The sequence below is a fragment of the Rhinatrema bivittatum genome, chromosome 2 (genome assembly GCF_901001135.1).
Source record: "Rhinatrema bivittatum chromosome 2, aRhiBiv1.1, whole genome shotgun sequence".
NCBI classification, from domain to species: Eukaryota; Metazoa; Chordata; class Amphibia; order Gymnophiona; family Rhinatrematidae; genus Rhinatrema; species Rhinatrema bivittatum.
Genome location: NC_042616.1, coordinates 464,592,106 through 464,614,791, shown reverse-complemented (window position 1 = coordinate 464,614,791; position 22,686 = coordinate 464,592,106). Strand labels below are relative to the sequence as shown.

General features: G+C 43.6%; 1 protein-coding gene across 9 annotated transcripts in view; it reads right to left on the bottom strand.

Annotated features, from left to right (window-relative positions):
* Positions 1 to 22,686, bottom strand: part of RELCH (RAB11 binding and LisH domain, coiled-coil and HEAT repeat containing) — a 500,624-nt gene that overhangs the window by 192,069 nt on the left and 285,869 nt on the right. For all 9 annotated transcript variants that reach the window (XR_003854685.1, XM_029590486.1, XM_029590488.1 and 6 more), the window contains 2 exons: positions 16,117 to 16,273; positions 7,261 to 7,384 (listed from right to left, as the gene is read on the bottom strand). Coding sequence is in view for 8 of the 9 variants with exons in the window: in XM_029590486.1 (XP_029446346.1) it covers positions 7,261 to 7,384; positions 16,117 to 16,273 (281 nt within the window). In the remaining variant the exon portion in view is untranslated. The remainder of the gene's footprint in view (positions 1 to 7,260; positions 7,385 to 16,116; positions 16,274 to 22,686) is intronic.

Sequence of the window (22,686 nt, the reverse complement as noted above, 5' to 3'; positions counted from 1 at the left end):
AATAGAATCCCTTGCCTCGTTGAGAGGGAGGAACGAGTTCTATAGCATTTGATTGCAGAAGAAGAGATACTTCCTGTTGTAATTGAGCCAAATGGCTGGATAGACTCCACGCTTGAAGCGGCGGGGAGTCTGCCGGAAGAGTTATGAAATTGAGGTGGTAACCCTGTGCGATAATCGCCAGCACCCACTGGTCTGAGGTAATCCGTATCCAATGCTGTAGAAAGTGGCACAGACGACCCCCTACAGGGATGTGGGGGAGTGGGATATGGCATGTGCTTCGAGTCGGGAAGTCAAAGGCCTGCCGCAGGCCCGGGGGGTGGGGCTACAGCAGGTCTTTGTTTCCGAGGTTGGCGTGGCTGAGGTCTGGTGGAGGATCGAGCCGGACGAGGCCTAGTCGACGGAGGGTAATAACGACGTGGCCGAAAGAATGACTTTTTGGAGTCCTTCTTAGGTGGTGGTTTGGAGGATACCTCAGATGGAACAGACGAAAGTTGTTTCAACGTCTCGTGGTGATCCTTCAATTCCGCCACAATTTGTTGAATCTGTTCTCCGAACAGATTATCCCCTAAGCAGGGTAAATCGGCTAGACGATCCTGAACCTCTGGGCGAAGGTTGGATGATTTTAACCAAGCCCAACGTCTGGCTGAGATGGCAGTAGCTGAGACTTTCGTGGAAGCATCGAAGATATCGTAGGCCGTTCGGATCTCGTGCTTCCCAGCTTCAAATCCTTTGTGAAGGAGGGCTTGAAGCTGTGGCTGGTATTGGTCCGGTAAGGTGTCAGCGTAGTCCTGCATTTGTTTAAGGATAGCTCTGTTGTACTGAGTCATATAAAGTTGGTATGAAGCTATACGAGATATCAACATAGCCCCATGATACACTTTCCTTCCCACACTATCAAGAAATTGGTTGTCCTTGATAGGGGGAGTGGAAGAGTGTGGCTTTAAACGCTTGGCTTTCTTTTGCGCAGACTCAACTACAACAGAGCGATGATCCAGTTGAGACTTCTGAAATCCTGGTGCTGACTGAACGAGGTAGGTTGAGTCAGCTTTTTTATTGACTGGTGACACAGATGAAGGTGATTCCCAGTTTTTCTTTAAAAGATCCAGAAATACTTGGTGAATGGGGATGGAAGCGATGATCTTGGGGGCATCCAGAAATTGGAGCAGCTCCATCATTTGGTGCCTGTCATCGGTCTCAGATTGCAGCTGAAAAGGCACAACTTCTGACATCTCCTTTACAAAATTTATAAAGGAGAGATCTTCAGGAGGAGATCGTTTTCTACTCTCTGTAGGAGATGGTGGGGATGGTAAATCTGTATCTGAAGATGAATCATCACCCCAGGTATCATAAGGATCATGTAAGGTTTGCTGTCCTGAAGGACCTGGTAGAGGATCCAAAGGCATCGATGGAACCGGTGCTGCAAGCGGAACAGTGAACGGCATCGAGGGCTTCGGGGCCACCGATGGAATCGGTGCCGATCTTGGAATCGATGGAGCCGAAGGATAAATCGGTGGAAAGGTATGTGAAGGCACCGATGGAACGACACCGGACGGAGGAATCCGGAACGGTGTTTCTCCTGTCGATGAATGTCCTTCCGGAGATGATGGTGTAGTCGGTGCTAATGAAATCACCGATGGAAGGGCGCGCATAAGTGCCTCCATACGATTTAGTATCGGTGCCAACGCTTCCACTATAGGCTCGGTGGTCGGTTCCATCCTCGGTGGCAGAGTCGGTGCTGAGGTCGGTGCCTGAGGCGGTGCCGGAATCGGTGCCGGAGGCGGTGCCGGTGGAGGCTGGAATCTTCGCATCGCATTCTCGATGGCCTCCTGGACCAGCCGGTCCAGTTCTGCCCGGAGACCAGGGGTAAGCATACCCGGCTCGACGGGAGAGGGAGGCTGAGGCAGGGCCGGAGGGACCACCGTAACCGGTGGGATCACGGCCCCCGCACCCCGGGAGGGTGAGGGTTTCCTCGGTGCCTGCGAACGAGACGTGGACGGTGCCAGGTCCGACCGAGGCTTTTTCTTCGGTGGCTCGGCCTGTTCAGAGGTCGATGGTTGCGGATCCTCGACGGGCCGAGACTTGTGCCGTCGATGGCGATGCTTATCCTTCCGATCTCCTCGGTCATCCGGGGAGGGGACAGGAGTCGACGGCCGAGAAGTCATCGATGGTGGACGGTCACCGGCGGGTTGGCGATGGTGGTGCAACTTCGACGGTGCCGGTTCCGATGACGTCGATGCTATCGATGGCGTTGGGGTGGGTGCATGGAAGAGGAGCCCCATCTTCTCCATCCTGGCCTTGCGACCCTTAGGTGTCATTAAGGCACATTTGGTGCAAGTCAGGACATCATGCTCACTACCCAAACATAAAACACAAACCCTATGGGGGTCAGTGATGGACATAGTCCGGGTACAATCCGGACATCGACGGAACCCCGTCGCCATGGCTTAAGGCCAAATTTAGGCGCGGGCTCAGTAAGTTCCCACAGGCCTCAAGGGCCAAAATCGACGGCCGCCGATTAAAAAAGGGAAAAAACTTACCGGTTTCCGCGAAAGTGACAAAAATTTGTCGAAGGGAGACCCCTGAGGGGCAAATTTTCTTCGGATAGAAAAATACCGAATTCCTGTCAGGAACGTGGTAAGAGAGCTCCTTTCACCGCGTGGCAACTGCTGCGCGGAAAAAAGAAGACTGAAGGGAGACCCCTGCTGGCTGCAGGGTCAGTGCCTTGCTGGGCATGCCCAGTAGGGGCCAGTCAAAGTTCTGTTTAAACTTTGACAGAAGTTTTCCGTGGTGGGCTCCATCCTCGATGTCACCCATTTGTGAGGACAACCATCCTGCTTGTCCTGTGAGAAAGAATATTGAAAGTGTAATGTCCTGATTAATATGAACTACCTTGTTGTGGTAAAACTGTAAGTAAGGTGAGAAATTAACTAAGTTCTGTAGTTCACTTACTCTTTGGGATGAAGTTATTGCTACTAGAAAAACTACTATCAAGCAGGCCAATACAGTAAAGTGCGGCCACGGTTACTCTGCTTCTAACTCGCTTTCTACTCACAATTTGGCCGCGTTAGTCCAACCTTACCGCCTCTTTAAATCAACGGGTAACCCTTTCCGCCCGCAGCATGTATATGAGATGTAAACGATTGGATTAGCTATTCCCTCCCATACAGTAACGTGCGCCCTGATTATCGCTTTTTAAACCTGCAGTTTTGCCGCGCGTTTAACCTGCTAATTTACTGCCTACCCTTACCCCTGCGTTAGTGTGGAGCATCAGGCAAGCCGAGACGAAATTTCACGGGCCACGGAGCAGCCCCAGCCAGCCCCGCTTCACTGCCTGACCCCCTAACTCCCCGGGACAAGACCGAAGTGAATCTGGCAAACTTTCCGCCAGCCCCCGCTCACCTGCTCTGGCCGCGTCCATCTCCCGTGCTGACAGCTCCGGAGCAGCCCCAGTCCTCTCTCCCCTCCTCCCGGGGACAGCCAGCAGCGAGAGTGGCTTCAGCAGCCCGGGGCGGATCGGGCTCTCCATGGCTCCCTATTCTCTAAAAGGTAATGAGTGCACGCCGTGACCTGAGCGCCCGGCTGCACATCCGAGGTCATGTCTGATTCCATCCTTAATTCCTGTGGTAGAGAGTTCCACAGTTGGGGCCCGACAATGGAAATAGCCCTTTCTCTCACATCATTTAGAGGAGGTACAAGGTATGGGTAACATCCTTGTACCTGCTTATCTCGTAATTCTTGATGGGATATGAAAATGTAATGTTGAGGTTAACCATTCTATCTTTTCATTGTAGAGGGTTTTATGAATATTATTTATAGGCCAATGTTCAAAATTATTATTATTTTTTTTTTTAACTATTTTTGTAAATTAAAAATCACTTATCTTTTGCACATGACAAGATAACACTACCCAACACAGGACCAGAGAAAGTAAAGATCATTTTTTTGATTTGTATGTACTAAAGTACAACAAATCTACAATTGGCATTAATTTTTGAATAGCTTTAAAAAATGAATACATTGATAACAGTTTCTAGTTGCTTTTGCCACCAAAGTATAAACCAGTTTACAAATTGGCATCAAAAGCAAGCAATAGCGAAAGACGTAAAACAAACGAACAGCACCTAATTCAAAATGGAGAAGCGACCGCTGTGAAGAGATATGATGCAGATGTTCCCGTGTCGGGGAATGTTACCTTGTCAATGAAAAAGATAAGTGATTTTTAATTTGCAAAAAAAAAAAAAGTTTAAAATTTAAAAACATTTGAACATTGGCCTATGATTAAAGAGAAAGCAATGAAGGTATATAGATGACTGCAGTCACACAATTAAAAACTATGCATTTGTAATAAGATTTTGCATCAAAAAAGGACATTCAAAATAAAGTCTTATGAAGTAAATATATCATAATATCTATACTATCTTTACTTGCACTGATATAGTGCCAACCAGAAAACCCTGCAAAAGTTCAAAAATAAATAAATAAATAAATAAATAAATTGTAACTCCTATGGTACCATGGCTATTGTAATGTGTGCCAGATAAACATCATAAAAAGGCAACACTGCAAATATTACAGAAAGCCCTAAAACATAAATACACTCTTATCAGGAAAACACAACAAGCCAAGCTGCTTTCTATATATATATATATCCCTACACAGAAACTATACCGTAACAGAATACCTCACCTCTGAGGTGAGGTGAGCAGAACATAGACAAATACAAAATAAATGGACCACAAAAGTTTAAATACAAATATGTACATAAAACTGAACTGGAAACCGCAGCAAGCTAGATACTATATGTGAAAAACAAAAACATAACTATTCATCATAAAACAAATAAAACCAAGATATATAAAACATAATAGTAAAAGCATAATAGACAAAACAACACATTCTTAAAAATAGCAGATGAATAGAATGTCCAATAAGTAAAAACTCTTTTTTTTTAAATTACTGTTCTGAAAAAATGTTCTAATGTTTGGGAGACATCAAAAAACACCCAACAATGAAACCTAGAAAGGATTTTAAAAAGTCCCCTGCTTTCTATACCTGTGAATGTTTGATTTTCAGTCATTCTATGACAATCGTTGATTAACTGGAGAGAGGGGAGTTACACAAATTTTCTCCTTCCTCCCTCTCACACACTCACTACACACAAGCAGGCTGCCTCATACATACACACACACACACCACACAAGTAGAGTGTCTCATATACACACACATATATATACAAGCAGACTGCTTCACATACAAACATACAAGCAGATTGCCTCACACACACACACATACAAGCAGACTGACACACACAGAGACAAATTGTGCCTTTTTCCATTCTTCGGCCGCCGCTGACCTGGGTTCCGGCAATCGCCCATGGCCTCTTTTCTTCTCTCTTGCAGTCACTCTTCTGGGCACTGCCGGCAACCTGTGATTCTCTTCCCTTTTTGCAGCCACCGCTGACCTCAGCTCTGGTGGCAGCTCGCGGCCCATCTTTTCTTCAACCGTTGCTGGCTTGGGCTTTTGGTCGCCACTCTCCCAGGCTCCAGCAGCAATGTACCTTCTCTTCACTTTCTGCAGCTGCTGCTGGCCTGGGCTTCGGCAGAGGCTTGCGGCCTCTTTTTTCCTTTTGGCCGTCACTCTCCCGGGCTCCGGCAGCACTGTATCTTCTCTTCACTTTCTGCAGCTGCTGCTGGCCTGGGCTCCGGCGGTGGCTTGCAGCCACTCTCCCATTTCTTCAGCCGCCGCTGGCAGCTTGCAGACTTTCTTCCATTTTGTCAGCCACCTCTGGACTAGGCTGCGGCCTCTCTTCTCATTTTTTGCTCACCAATACAATAAGCTCCTATGGCAGCTCCTCTGTGCCCTTCCTACTAGAATGTGGGGAACACAGCAAACAGAGGTCAAGTTGCCAATTTGAGCAGCCCATCATGGCATGCTCGAAGCCCTGATAGGCCAATCCGCCCCTAGGTAGAAGCACCAGGCCCAGATATACTGCTTATGTGATCTGGGCTGACGATTAAAGGAAATTAAGTTAATGGGAGGGTTGGGGGGAGGCAGGGGAGCCACTAAAACTTAAATTAAAAAAAAACCAAAAAAACTTTGATGGCACCTGAGAGCAAGGGAGAGACAGGACTGGCCCCAGTGCTTATATATTTCAAAGTATTAGATGGAGGTAGTTTGGTGGGGATGGCTGCAGGCTCGGTCCAGTAGGGTCGAGCATTTGGACTTCAGGTTGGAGGAAGGAAAGGGGTGTTAGGGCCAATAGGCCCACAGTCTTTTTTTTTTTTTTTTTTTTAATATAACCTCACTTCACCACTTAACTGGCTATATTCTTTTGAATATAACTGGTACCTGCTCTCAGGTACATCTAAAGCTGGCTTAATAACTTATCTGGCTAACTCCAAATAATGGATTTAGCCGGATAAGTTATTCTCTTAACTCAGCCCAGCCTTGGAACGTCCCCAAAATGATCCTTTGATTTTGGCTAAATCTTACTCAGTTGAAGACATAGCTGGCTACCTTTTAGCTGGCTAAGAAAGGGGAATATTCAAACTAGCCATTGAGATGGATAATTTATGAGTTATCCATTTCAATGGCTTTGAATATTGACCTTATAATGTATGAACTTACTAATCATGATTTCTAAATCTTGCTTTAATTTCCCCCATATTGATCTAAGTGATACCAGATACCACACAGTGAATTTGTTAACTTTGGACATTTATAATTTCTGCAGAGTTTATCATGTACTAAGAAAAAATGTATTTGTATAGCCTCATATCCTATACTGGGGAACACTATCTACCCTCAGACTTCCTGTATTGCTCTTATTGTGATCACAATCCAAGCATCTCTACCTAAGGAATAGCTGAACTATGGCTAGGGTTTATAATTATGATTTTTTTTTCACCTACCTTTGTCTACAACTTTATAAAGGCTCTTCAAGGAGTAAAGGAACAAATCTGATCCAACAATGAATTAAATTAATATAAAAAATATAAAATGTATTTTTTCCTAAGTGGCAAACAGTTCTCTTTCAGCAATTCTGGGGCTCAGTCATCAGTCATGACAGTGAATCTGTGCTTGGTCAACACAGAAGTTTGATTGTTGTAACTAGATTTTGTAGTGTATACATATTGCTCCCCTTCACTAGCTTTCAGAAAATGAGTCATTTAAGATTGATTTTCACATAGCAGCCAGGCTTTGCTGAAATTGTAGCAAATCTTTTACAGCACAACAAACATTTATCCAAAGCCATCTTACCTTAGTGTTGGTAAATATTTTCCCAAATGTTCTGCATAGCCGCCAAAAAAACCTGGAGAATTCATGGACACAGGCAGTTGAAGCAACATTAATTCTGCCAACTATTTCAATAAGCTGTGGTAACCTAAGGAAACACATTAAAAATGAATTTGACTAATTACATTTAAATGTCAAATTCAAGTTAATACAGTTGCATCGCTTTTGCAGGAGTTTCATTATTGTTTAGATGCCACAAAATGTAGAGACGTTTTGTAAACATTAGCAAATTGCATGTTTATCCCAACAGATTAATGGAATAAAAAAAGAAAAACAAATGAAGTAATGAATTTCTCCAAGTGAAGGGAACTATTTTAACGTTTTGAGCTACATACTGTAGCTTGCTCAAGAACCAGCTATTCATCTTGGAAGAATGCACCATTAAGCCAAATTAAATGCACACCCATCTGTCTCAACACTGATCTGCTGGACAATCGTTCTACCATTCTCCCACTTTTCCCCATATTGTTTCTCTGGTCAGTCAAGAGCTACAGTAAATTCCTACTAACAAGATAGGAAGAAGCTTGCTTCAGATACTGCCAAAGGGGGCTCTCTGGTTGATCAGTAGGTAAATGTTTCTACTGAACGTGTGTCTACATTACTAGTGCACCAGCATCTTCAAGAGACCTATCTACATTGTCACAGTTCTCTTCCCTCTATAAAGCTCCTTCCAATTCCCTCCTCTCACTCTAATAATTTAAAAGAAAGGCAATAATCATCCAAGGAGCACCAATAAAGTTCTATTTTAAAAAGGGCCTATGTGGAGTTCAGCCCAAGAGGCTGTGAGAGACTGATGCTAGTCTTTGAATCATACTTGGAGATTTGTTATAAAAAAATATATATATACCACCACTAGGCAGTGCAGAGAAAAAAAAAAAGAGTTGTTTACCTGTAACAGGTGTTCTCCTAGGACACCAGGATGTTAGTCCTCATACATGGGTGACATCATTGGATGAAGCCCGGCACTGAACTTTGATCTCAATGATTCTAGAACTCTTAAACATGCCCTACTGAGCATGTACGCCACTGTAGTCATCACCTTACCCTCTAGGCAGTCTCTCTCAGTCCATGATATAGCTAATACATGGAACAACCAACTCCCAGGGGAGGCAGGTTTCGTGAGAACTAACATCCTGCTGTCCTAGGAAAACACCTGTTACAGGTAAGCAACTCTGCTTTCTCCTAGGACAAACAAGATGGTAGCTCTCACATGGGTGAATCCCTAGCTATAGGCTATCCAAGCAGGACAAAGCAGGAAATTGTACAGTGCTGAAGCACTACCTCCCTCCTTTGCCTGAGAGGCAGCTGACCCACCAGAGGTCCAACATGGAGAAGAGTTGGGTTCTACAAAGAAAAGCCATAGAGAGATTGAGACACAAACCCTCATGTGCAGCAGGTGTGCCTAAGGCAGAGGAGTGATGCGAGTGCAAGAAGCAGCAAACTCCACATCATGGAAAACAGTAGAGATGTGAATCGTGTCCTCGATCGTCTTAACGATCGATTTCGGCTGGGAGGGGGAGGGAATCGTATTGTTGCCGTTTGGGGGGGTAAAATATCGTGAAAAATCGTGAAAAATCGTAAAAAATCGTAAAAAATCGAAAAAACGTAAAATCGCAAAACCGGCACATTAAAACCCCCTAAAACCCACCCCCGACCCTTTAAATTAAATCCCCCACCCTCCCGAACCCCCCCCCAAATGACTTAAATAACCTGCGGGTCCAGCGGCGGTCCAGAACGGCAGCGGTCCGGAACGGGCTCCTGCTACTGAATCTTGTTGTCTTCGGCCGGCGCCATTTTCCAAAATGGCGCCGAAAAATGGCGGCGGCCATAGACGAACACGATTGGACGGCAGGAGGTCCTTCCGGACCCCCGCTGGACTTTTGGCAAGTCTTGTGGGGGTCAGGAGGCCCCCCCCAAGCTGGCCAAAAGTTCCTGGAGGTCCAGCGGGGGTCAGGGAGCGATTTCCCGCCGCGAATCGTTTTCGTACGGAAAATGGCGCCAGCAGGAGATCGACTGCAGGAGGTCGTTCAGCGAGGTGCCGGAACCCTCGCTGAACGACCTCCTGCAGTCGATCTCCTGCCGGCGCTACCCTCGACTGGTTCTCGCAGCTGGCAGCAGCCAGAGCAGTGCCATTCCTTCTCCGGGAATGGAAAAACCAGGGACACCCCTTGAAGGGATGCACAGTCAGGTGTCAGGGGGGGTGGGGGAGACGGGGGGACGGGGACGACCCATAAGGGTTGCCCTGGAACCCAGTCAAATATCCTCTTCCATGGGGGAGAAGGAGCAATGGGATTGGACCTTTCAACTCCCAGAGGAGAGATGAGGCACAATCACTGATCACTGAAGTGTCAAATTGACCAAACCCCCCCTCCCCGGGGCAGCCAGCCTCGGATGGGGGAGGTTGCCACTGTAATTCATTTAGTGGCCCAGTGAAAACGGTCCAATGACTAACACTGCTGTTCCCAAGCCCTGGCCTCCAAGGAGATGCACTGATTCAAAGAATCGAGGCCCCAGTTCAGAGAGAAACTTGCCAGGGACGGAGCCTCAGGCCCACAAAAAGCGGCTTTGGACATGGGAGAGGTCGAAAGACATTTCTCTGCTGAGGAAAGACTCCCAAACTACTCTTCCGATGTCTACTCCCCTCAGGGTCCGACCAGGAATGCAGTCCTAGGTTAGTCCTGTGGTTAAGGAACACAACCTGATGTTTCCAACCGGAGGGAAAAGCACACACACACACAGATGCCCAGAGGGGAACTGGAGGAACAAGCCCCCTGCAGAAAAGCATGGTGAGTGGTACTCATGCAGTGGTATCCCATCCTGCGGATGGCGGCACACCTACAATCCCATGCACTGTGCCCGTGGGTAGAATCCCATTCCACTGTGAGGACAGAGTACCTCGTGCCAGAGGTGATGGCTACATGCTGCCCCACAAAGCACAGAGTGTGTGATGATGCCTCCCCTGCCAATGTTTCTCAGCACTGTGCGATGCAGAACTGACAAGGTGGTTGAGACTATGACAGGGTTGAGAACCCTGGAGTGGCTGAGGACTACACAGACAGGGAGAATGCTGCCTGCCATTGCCTGAGGCAGAGTAAGATGCCTAGCCTTTCCCGACCTCGCATGCTGCGCACCAATGTCACAGTAACTCCCAGTGGTGTGGGGAAGAACAGTGGCATCCCCAGAACCACTGGTGCTCTGGGTAAGATATGGTGAAGGGTGGCAGTATATGGCAATGCCCCCTTAAGTACCTGATAAGGCTTCAAGAGGCGGGCCCTCAAAACTGTGTCGGGAATGGCTCACCTTTGATCCCCTCAGGGAACGACAGCAGTGAAGTCCTTGGCGACCGAAGGTACCTACGGAGTTCTGCGGTCATGTCCTGCGGCCTCCGACCGCAGCCACTAGTGCCCAGAGTGGTAACTCTGCCCAAAGGTCCCCATGGCGCTTTCATGCTCAATGAGGGCACCCAATGACTGAATCCCGGACTTTGAAGGTGCTTGACTGAACCATAATCAGTTCGACAGCTGCCCATGAACATCAACCACCTGGTGGTCCAAAGGAACTGATGACTGTCATCAACATTGCATGTTCCCCTCGGTTCACTTATTCGCCAGAGGGCATCAATGCTGCGAGCTTGATGGCCTTGCAATTACTAAGATTGACGAGAGCCTCGCCAGCGTCTATTAAAACCGATGGTGTATGCATTCCGGTGGTGTCTCAAATAACAAGATCATCAGCAGCCATGGTCCAACAGCCATAGGCCGTTAAGACACAGCAAAGAGTTCCTAAGTGCCTCAGAGGATACCAGTAAGGAGCCTCGATGTCACGAGACCACTACACTTAGATGCCTCAGCATACCAGGTTGCCTCAAGCAGATTGCGACCCCTGTGCTCGATCCATTCAAGAACAAAAATCCCTGCCACCTAAGGGATGCAGGGTCACACGGGGGCCTCCAAATGTCCCAGCAGTAGAAGGCTTCAGGGACGACCAGGGCATTCAGTGGCGAATACAGTCGCCTGGTCGGAGGTGCTCGATGTAGTTGGTAACAAGAGGCATTGGTGGCCCCGTGCCTCGATGGCATCAATAGTATCGGGGCAGCACCGCATCATGATGGCATTGAGGCCACGTACCACAATGACCTAGTGGGCAGCTGTGGCATCAAGGGTATGCACCTCAATGGCATCGAGGGATGCCGCAGCATCGAGATTACGCACCTCGACAGCATAAAGGGTCTGCCATCACTTCAACCTCGACAGCTACGAGGGTGGCCACGCACACACCTTGATGGAATGAAGGGTGTCGATGGCACCATGGGTAACGAAGGCCCTTCGAGGGTTGAGAGTACTGTGGATATTGAGGGCACAGCGGTATCAATGGTACCGTGGGCACCTCTGCATCAAATGCAACGAGGGTACCACGGCATCAATGGTATCAAGGATGTTGATTTGTGCTGCTACTCTGCCACTTCGATGCCTAAGCCAGTGCAGCGAGACTCCACTACAGCATCATAGGCAATCATGCACTTCGATGGTATTGAGGGCGTCCCTGCACCTTGATGGCGTCAAGTGTGACCATGGCACTCAATGGTAGACCTGGTCATCGACACTAGAGGTCACAGATACAAGACAATTATTTTTTAAGTAACAGACTCTGCCAGGCTGCACAGGGGAGCTCCCGATGTGGCTGGCAGACAGTTGGAGAGAAGAGGAAAAAAAGAAAGAAAGAATACAGTAAAAGGAAAGAAAACAGCTGCAGCTCTAGAAAAAATCACTTACAAGAACTGTGAGAAGAGAGCAAAGCTGAATACTGTGAGTACATGGCTTCATCTGATTATGTCACCCATGTGAGGACTACCATCCTGCTTGTCCTAGAAGAACATAAAAAAATATTCTTTTTTTTTTTTTAATGCTTTTATTAAGGCACCATAGGCATTTTATTTTAAAAACAGAGAGAAGGACATTTCTATTTCCTTCCCAAAAGCTGTTTGTAATTTTATTTTCAGTTTTTTAGTTTAGTGTCCACAACAGAGTATTTATTTATTTATTTTTAATTTTTATATACCGATGTTCCTGTAAAGAATACATATCGCACCGGTTTACAAGGAACTGAACAGTCGCCTCCAGGGCGGAAATACATTAAAACAGTCGCCTCAAGGCAGAATACATTAACACAAGTATACAGGAAAACTATTAAAAGAGAACTTTCATAAACTCAATTAAATGTAACTGTGAACCATAAATCAGGAACATATGTACAGAGGTAGGTATATCGTCTGTCGCTTCACCAGATTTTAGCTCTCAGGGAAAGCTTGAGTGAATAGCCAAGTCTTTAGCTTCTTTTTGAATGTCGGAAGGCATGGTTCTTGGCGGAGGTCCGGTGGGAGCAGGTTCCAAAGATGGGGACCTGCAGTGGACAGAGCTCGTTTCCTCAATGAGGTTTTTGTTGGCTGGGTGTGAAGCATGTTCTGGTATGCACTTCTGATCGGTCTATTGGAGACGTGTTGCTGTAGTTGGAAGGATAGGTTGAGGGGGGAGATGTTGTGAAGAGCCTTGTGAATCATCATGAGGGATTTAAATTGTATCCTAAATTTTATGGGCAGCCAGTGAAGATTTTGGAGGATAGGGGTGATGTGATCCCATTTTTTGGTGTTAGTGAGAATTCTGGCTGTCGCGTTCTGGAGCATCTGAAGTGGTTTGATGGTGTTGGCTGGCAGGCCCAGGAGGAGTGAGTTGCAATAGTCCAGTTTAGGGAGGATGATAGATTGTATTACCAAGCGGAAGTCTTGGAAGTGTAGAAGAGGTTTTAATTTTTTTAAGACTTGCAATTTGAAGAAGCAGTCTTTGGTAGTATTGTTTATGAACTTGGTGAAGTTGAGTTGGTTGTCCAGAAGTACACCAAGATCTCTTACTTGTGGTGTGTGGTCGATTGATGTGAAGGAGAGTTGGGTGGAACTAGTTGGGTTGAATAGAGAGCACTTGTCTGGAGCTATTATGAGGATTTCAGTTTTGCTAGTATTTAGCACGAGGTTGAGGCTTGTTAGCATGTTTTTGATTTCCGAAAGGCAGCTGTTCCAGTAAGACCACGTTTTGTGGAGGGATTCCATTATCGGGATGAGGATCTGAATGTCATCCGCGTAAAGGAAGTGTGTTAGCTTGAGGTTAGATAGTAGATGGCAGAGTGGAAGGAGATAAATATTGAATAGTGTTGGTGAAAGGGATGATCCTTGAGGTACCCCCAGCTTTGATCTGATAGGGAGTAGGGAATAGACATCATCTCAAGACAGATTAAAGATTTATGCTAAGTATATCTGACCCTTAAAATGTGCTTTTAGTATGTTTAATTCCAGATAAACTGAATGACCCTCTCTCCTCTCAACTACATGGGCTTCCCACTGTGAACAAACAACTGGCTCCAATCACTTAAACATTGTCCCTGACTCCTGCCTGAGTGTGCTTAGACACATCTAAGCAGAGTGGCCTTGGACGTGATGGGGACCGGAAGGAGAGAGGGCATCACATCGTTTTCTCTTTGTGGCTAGTTTTCCTTGGGTTTAGAGATCTTATGCTTCTATTTTTACACCCCTGCAATATCCCACAAATCTCTGTCTTCTTAGTTGTTTCAAAAAGAGGAACCCACTTCTATAATGCAGAAAGAAGTGTATTTTAACAAACCACAAAAGTGTCTAACATGGACACTCATGATGTACCTTTCCATACATTCCTGTATAACTCTAAACAAAGCTGCAGGATCAATTAGCTAGAGAGAGGAGGATCATCACATCATTCGTACATTACAGGGTGAGAAAATTTAACCAAAACTGAAATTATACAGCACTGGTTTATAGTGATTAGGTAAAAGTTAGATGTGTGGGTTACCAGTGTGTGACTGCTCTAACTTCCAGGTCATAAATCCTAACTTGTCTAATTAAAATCACCTTTTACCTTTATGGGGCTGCTTAGTGAGATCAGTCAATTATCAGCTCGCTGACCCTGCCAGTGGCAGGAACAAAAACAAAACCAATAAAGAAAAACTTAGTATAAACTCATCCATTCTTATTATGCGGAGACGGACACTAAAAAGTTGGATCGTTCCAACCACCTTGATTCTGTCTTTAATAATATTTGTGTGTGGTGTTACTGTATATTGATGTATGTCTGTACATTCCACTTTATAAATTATACATACAAAAAATGACTGAACATATATTCACACAACCTGAGAAAATAAAAATGAAGCTGGTATTGTAGCTTCAAGGATCCATATATTCTGGTAGATTTAAAAACCCCTACATCCAAAAAAGGAAGATACACTCGTGACTTGGCGCAGATTTTAAAATCTATGTGGGTACGTGTGTATCTCCCATTACACACACAAATCATAAAAAGCAAAAAGGGTAGTATGGGCGGAGCATGGGTGTCGCTTCTGTACAATGAAGTCAGCATGTAAGTGGTTGCGCGCACAAGCACACACCTGGGTCCCCTACCGCATAACTTTACTTCTGCTATGGATGGTGCGTGAGACATATAACACAAAAAAATAGCCTAGTCAACGGGGTTTTAAGTGTCGGGGGTAATAGGGTAAAAGGGAGGCAAGTTAGCTAGAGGGTGAGAACGACAGGGAAAAAGGGCTATTGTGTTGGTGTGCATAGCTACTTAAATTCCTCCCACTTATACGCGTGAGGCGACATTTGTGCGCACATGCGTGCGTCTATATAAAATCGTGTGAACGTGTACGTGCGTACAGCCGATTTTATAACACACGCATATATGCGCGTATGTTATAAAATTGCCGTGTCCATGTGCAAGCACCGGCAAATGCATTCATCTGCGCTCCCACGCGGGTCTTAAGAGTCATCTCATATTTTATTTTAGAATACTCAGCCTATTGACAGACTGTTGATTCTTATTAAACATTTAATGTATTGATATTCCCTCAAAAATCTTTAGCACACAGGGAACAAGTCTAAACACATTGTAGAAATATCATTTTTGGAAGTGGCAATTTATTTTATTAAAGCCAGTTTAAAAGCATAAGCCATAAGGCCCTAGCAAAGGGTCAACAGCATATGTTGCTATACATTAGTCAAAGTTGCATCTTCACTGAATGCCATGTTGAGTTATAATGATTTACAGATGTTCAGATTTCTCTAAACTAAAACCCCTTTTGAGGTCTTGACTAAACAAACCATTTTAAACCACAATATGGAAAAAAAAAATAGGCCCAAATCCTAACTTCACAATGAACTCCAAATCCAATTATTCCTATAATTGTCGTTTCCTGCTGAAATGATTGTTTATTATACCAACCCATAGTGTGACTAGGCAAAAGCACGCAAGCATTTCAGCATAAGTTCTACCTTCTAAAATAAGCTCTCTCCCTGCTTTTCAGACTTATATAGCAAAAATCTCAACATGACCATACAATTACCTGCAGAATTACAGGATGCTATGTAATCTTTAAAAGGGACTGCATGCAAAAAGCCTACCTAATTTCATGGTAATCAAAGAATACACTAAAAAACAATCTAAGTCATTTCATGTTGCGTATGTAATGCTGTTTATGCTTAACAGCTTTCACTGTATTATTAAATATGTTTTGGCTTGTAGGCTTAAAAATGTATTTAATGGCTCGTTAACAGGTCAATTGTTTAATCTTGAAGAAAAAGTGGAACCAATTTAAGAGATGACAAAACAAATCAAAGTGGCAATGAGTAGAAAGCTGCTGTGGGTGGATAGCTATGGTTAAGTTACAGAAGAAATACTGTGATTTAGTTCCTTTAATTATACAGAGAATGAGAGCTGGAGAGAAATCCAATAGACTCACAGTTGATTGACAACCCACAGCAAACTCTCCCAGCTTGTTGTGCCCTCGTGTTCCAACTGGTAATCATAAAGCTGCAACAGCACTGCCAACTGCTCACGGCTTCCGATAAGAGTTGCCACATCCTGAAGGGGTGATACAGGTCGAGGGAACCTAGTCACTGTAAGAAACAGCAGCAAAAAGCCATAAGCCAATACAGAAATTAGGAGATGTGGCAAACTTGTTGAGAAAAATCTTATTACTCTCATCCTATGGTCACTGATAGCTTTTGCTAACAAGAGGTGGAGACTATGAGCGGTATACAATTAGGTATGAACCATAAAAGATAGTATAGCGCTATAAAGGTTCATGGAACCTTATTTTGAATCTATATAAATAAAAGTGTAAATGTTCGTTTGTTCAAAATCTTAAATCTCCGAAAGTTCTTCACCGATTGCTTTGAAATTTTGACACAACGTTGCATTCGAATACGCACGTTTTTATATACCTATATTATATAGATGTCACACCTGTGACAGGTAAAACCATGCTTTTTTGGAAAAACAGCGCCATCTGTTGGACGTAAAAGCAACACACGCTATCTACAATATAAATGGGCTCAAATGCGCAGTAGAGAGCAGCTCTACCACACATGTGCGGACCACAGAGCTCTGCGCTATGTGCTGGGTGTCACAGAGGGGAGGAGGAAAGGGCAGACGAGTCACCGCTCTGACGAGTCACAGCCCGTTCCTCCACCGCTGGGGAAGGGAGGAGGGAGTAGGGACTCCCGGACAGTTACACACAGGAGGAGGAAAGGGTAGAAGAGTCGCCGAGCCAGTCCGTTCACCGCCGGGGAAGGGGGGGAGGGAGTTGGGACGGCCGGAGCAGAGCAAATGCGCATTGGGAAATTAAACATATTAGAAACGTGCGCTCTCTTTTTTCTTTCTTTTCCATTTAACCAGACTGAGCCACAGCAACGCGTGGCCGGGTACAGCTAGTAATTCAATAATTAAGACTTGAGAATTCATTAAATCAACATATCCTTCGTTTATTTAACAGATGCTTGCAGACAAATCTTTTGGTTCCCCCGACACGGGCCGTGTTTCGCCACAAGGGCTGCGTCGGGAGGGATAAAAACCCAAAAGTGAAACTATAAAGCCTGTGACCTGAATATGTTGTGGAGCCCTGCGGAGGGAATTCAAATCAATTTACAAACATATTAATTAGAAGTACAACTTTAGTGGATGAAAGCGAAAGTATGGTGGCTCCCTCCACAGGGCTCCACAACATGTTCAGGTCACACAGGCTTTATCGTTTCACTTTTGGGCTTTTGTCCCTCCTGACGCAGCCCTTGTGGCGAAACATGATCCGTGTCGGGGGACCGAAAGATTTGTTTGCAAGCAACTGTTAAATAAACGAAGGATATGTTGATTTAATTAATTCTCAAGTCTTAATTATTGAGTTATTCAAAATAAGGTTCCATGAACCCTTATAGCGCTCTACTGATAGCTTTTCATATGCAAATCCCATTCTGATTCTTCTAGTTATGTCATCAGGGCCCCAGTGTGTATATTCCAAGACTAACAAACATGAAACCCAAATGAGATTTTCATACTTTGATAGTCCAGGATACATTTCAACTGTTTTTGTGAAAGGATGGTTTCAATATTATGACTGACAGTATGCACATTTCACAATTTAAATATCCTGCTCTCAAACATTAAAACATTAAGATGTGATATGATTTTAGATTTGGTCGCATACTATTTACATTTCCATTAGCATCATCCTGCTCATTGTGCTTAACTTCTATAGTATCCACAGTCACACATCTTCAATAAGGAGAACATTTCTAAAGTTTTAGAATACTATAAAGCTCTGACACTAGAAAAGAGGTCATTTGGCAAGTTTAAGCATTGGCAGGTACATCTTTAATATATGAACAGAGGTGCAATCTCACCTTACATCTCTACCTTTTTATCACCAAGATAAAGATCCAGTTAAAGAAGAAAAAAAAATCAATACTTAAAACATTCTATCCCAAAACTTACTGAAATGAGAACTGCCAATTTCCCAATGAATAAAATAGGATCTTCTTATAAACCATAGGTCCAGCAGTCATTTCTGTGTTGCATATTTTTAAACAATTTTCTTTGCTCTTTTTCCCTACTATCTGCCTTTTTATTGTCAGTCTCTGAATACGCTAATCATTAGCTGCTTTAGTTATTACTTTAAAGTTAAATACATACAAGCAATAATACTGTAAGCCTAGACAATACTTTTCAATTTTAGGAGTGAAACTTTTTTTTTTTTTTTTTTACAAATAACTAAACATTTTTCTACTGTTTGTATCTTAAAAATGCCTTTAAACAAAACAGGCTCAATGAGGAATGAAGGCATTTTCCATTCTGCCACAAATGAATCCATTTTTCTCTGGTGAACTTTGAACAAAGGAGAGCGGGAGAGTGGAAGATGGTACAGAAATCATTATGAAATGATGGATCCGGAAAAAAAAATGGAGCCATTAAAATACTCCAGATGCATTAAGTAAAGAGTAGTAATTATTTGGCAGAGGAACAAAAATATTTGAAAAGGTTTTTGAAAACTGGAAGAGGTTGAGCAATATGAACAGAAAAGGGAAGTACTGGCATTAATAGGCCTATAAACTTATACTCAGATATTTATAAATAGGACTTCTACATTCCTGAAGGCCAAGATAAAAGCACTGAAAATTCTCTTATAGACGAGGTAAAAATCATGTGTTTAACTTGATCCATTTCTTTTATCTCAATTGCTACTAAAGAGGTCATTTGCATCCTACTCTTAAATAAAGAGAAAAAAAAAGGGAAAAAATGACCTTTTAATTCTGATTAACTTCATCTATTATTCTGGAGCATTAGATTTTCCTCTCTATACCAACAGGGGTAGAGACAAGTGCTACTGGTCATCATGTGAAAATAGGAAACATTTACCTGCTATTTGTTTTTAATACTCTTTTTGTGTAGATCAGAACAAGCTATTCCACAATAGTAACCATTTTTATCATAGTGCAATGTTGAACTAGTCCAGAAAAATATATGTAGTTTCTCAGAACCAGAATTAGTAGGTAAGACATTCTTTGTAGGCTCAATATATATATATATATATATATATATATATATATATATATCATAGATCTGGACTATGAGACCAAAGAAGCAATTCATAAAACACATGGCAGGGATGTAATTACAGTTTATAGAATTCTTCTTCCAAAAGCAACACTAAAAGAGTCTTGGATATCTAACCAGCAATATTTCACAAAGTACTGCAGCTTTGCATAAGGCCAAAAACCGAAGTTTTGGTTTCCTCAGCACACTAAGGACTGAATTAACCTCTACTGTTGTGCCGCAGAGAGCAGACTACTTGGTTTTTCACAAATATTAATTTGGGGGTAATAACATTATGTTAATATATCTTAATTATGTTATTACCCCCATATATCTTAATCCAAGTTAATTCGACCTGTTCATTGTAAGACATTTACTTGTCATTGTTGTTATTGTTTAAAATGTAAACCGAATTGATCAATAATTTTGTTATTGGAAAGTCGGTATAGAAAAATGCTAAATAAATAAATAATAAATACAGTTAAAAAGGGGATAGGTGGGTGATATTAAGGGTAGTTCAAGATATTTGACATGGATGCAAAATGCATATATATATATATATATTCAGGGCACACAAGAGGAGGTGCCACCATAAACACTTCATTAACGTCATCCACTCTGCTCAGGAACACTTCTGTGGTTTTCATTTGGCTCTCTGAACTATCAGATCTAAATATATTTACTCCTACCTCAAAGGCTTGCTCTGGGCTAGAGCTACAGAGTTCCCAATATGGAAGCAATTTTGATACCTTTTTCATTACTTCTCAAGGCAAAAAACAGGAAACTTATCTTAATCTTTTAGATCCTGCTCATTGAAGGAATTATTTCCTGATGCCCCTTTCTACATATCTTAGTTAACTAGACCCAAATATGGTATAAATATGGTATAAAAAAATGTGCAAGTAATTAAAAGTATATGAAAAAATGTTTCACTTGTGGAACGTTGGTACCTAAAAGGTTAAATAAGTTAGTCCATTTCAGTCTATCACATGCCATGAGAGAAAGGTGACAAAACTTTCATCTCTCTAAAAGATGCAGGCTATCGTTTATTATAGCAAAAGCCATTTTTAAAGAGAATGTTTCTGGGGGAGGTAATCCCTGTGAGAAGGGTTGGGCAAGATTCCAACTTCGTTTCTTCAGGGATAAGTTCCATAGGATTGGAAACCGGATCTGTCAGACCAAAAAGAAGCTATGAGTAACACAGTTCTCTTTTTTTTTTTTTTTTTCCTTCAAGATTTTGGCTACAAGAGGTATAGGATCATACACATACAGAAGATCGATTCCCCCTCCTCAATTAAGGAAGTATGCATCTGCCACTAGCCTGTTTTCTGATCTTCTGAAGCAGAAGCCTCACACTTTCTTGATCAGGGCTACTGCAAACAGCCCCATTCCAGAAATATCTTGTTGGGCCAGCCCGGTGGCAGAGTGGCAGTGCCGCACACTGCTAGGCGGAAGATCCCTTGTTCAATTCGTGAGTCAGGTCTCGCTCCACTAGGCCAATTGGGCATGCTACAGAGGGAGTGATGGTCACCACTCATAGGTAACACCAAACCACTGGATTCATGGCCCATGACTGCATGGTTCCAGAAGGAGCTCTGTGACATGGCCTCTGGCCCAGGATCGTCACTGCAGTGACCAAACTAAGAACACTGGGGGTAATGTAAAATAGGGGGAAGATCAAGTACAGTAACTGCAAATTAAAGGCCGGATTTTAGAAGCCTGGTGCGTGTAAAAAATTACCCCTTACACGAGTGGCCGGGCTCTACGCGTGCATTTTCAAAAGGGCTGGCCACGTGCGTAAGTGGCGATACACGCACAAGTGCCAGGCCCTAAAAAGGGGGCGGGCCGGGGGGACGGAGGCCGGCCGGGACAGCGGCCATTAGACGCTGTCCCGAGGAAGTGCGCGCCGGCAGCTGCTCGCAACTTACTTCTGCTCCTGAGGAGCAGTAAGAAAGAAAAAAAATAACGTAAGGTAGGTTAGGTTTAGGGAGTAGGGAGGAGAGGGAAAGGGGAAGGAAGGTTAGGCAGGGGGTTAGGGAAGTTCCCTCCCAGTCCGCTCCTTAATTGAAGTGGACTGGGAGGGAACTGGGGAAGGCCCCATTGTGTCGCCGCACAAAATTTGTAAAAATTCACACCCTTGCGCGCCGCCCGCATATGCGCGCAGATTATAAAATCTGGCGTGTATGTGCACATGGCCAACGGGATTTTATATCATCTGCGTGCATGTTATAAAATCGGCACGTACATGGATGCACACGCATGTTTCAAAATCTATGCCTAAGTCTCATGTGCCAAGATCCTAGGCCTGCTTCCAACTGAGCTGTGAGTACAGAAGGAGGAAGAAGTAAGCAGGTTTAAAAAAAAAAAAAAAAAAAAAAAAAAAGGAATCCCATTTCTCATATGCTAATCCAGAGGCCTCTCCTGGGGGACTAGGTGATGACTGTCTACCAGATGTTCTCTTTGCATTGGCAGAGGTCTATCAAATTTAGCAGCTCACTGCTCATATAAAATCTCTAACCATACATAAGAAGGGTATTACTACTGGTTTTGTATAGTTTTAAGATACTGTAAAGTACATAGTTGGTACAATTTTATCTAAAATAATTGGTAACATCTCAACTTGTCCGTCGAAAGCAAGAACTTTAAAAACTTGATTTAAGGGCTCGTCTCTACAGAAAAGCCATCCAAGCTATGACTTGGCATGTTGGCAGCTATAAAGATAAAAATGGGCAATGCTGTTGTAACAATCCTCACTTTAACTGAATCCTTTTTTCTCTTCTTATACTTTTTTGGATGCAATAAAGTAAAATCTAGTGTTGCCACTCAACATAAATGCAGTTTCCTATTCTGTAGGTGTCTAACTGCTACTCTCTTCATTTATGAAATCTTCCACAATTAACACTGTCACAAAGCAACACAGTGCCAGTAAGAGTCAGGAACCATGAGATAGAGCAGGGGTGGGCAATTCCAGTCCTCGAGGGCCACAAACCTGTCGAGGTTTTAGGATATCCTAATGAATATGCATGACATAGATTTTCATACAACTGAGGCAGAGTGCATGCAAATCTCTCTCATGCATATTCATTAGGGATATCCTGAAAACCAGACTTGTTTGTGGCCCTCGAGGACCGGAAGTGCCCACCCCTGAGATAGAGCATACAGGAGCTCTTCCCTGATCCTACTTTAATTAATTTGTGGCAGCCCAAAGTTACCCTTAAAATCTATTTTGTTAGTTTAATTTAGTGCAAATTTAAAATTCCTGAACAGCACAAATAGCTACTGATATGCTGAAGCTACTGTACATACATATACAATGAAAGTAGATCAGTTGTCATGTTCTCCTGTCTTTTGGTATAAAAGCTGCAGTACAGGGGAGAGCTTAGCTCGTGATCCTATCAGATGTTTCTGATGTAAGGTCATTGAAGATGGGAAGAATCACATTTTC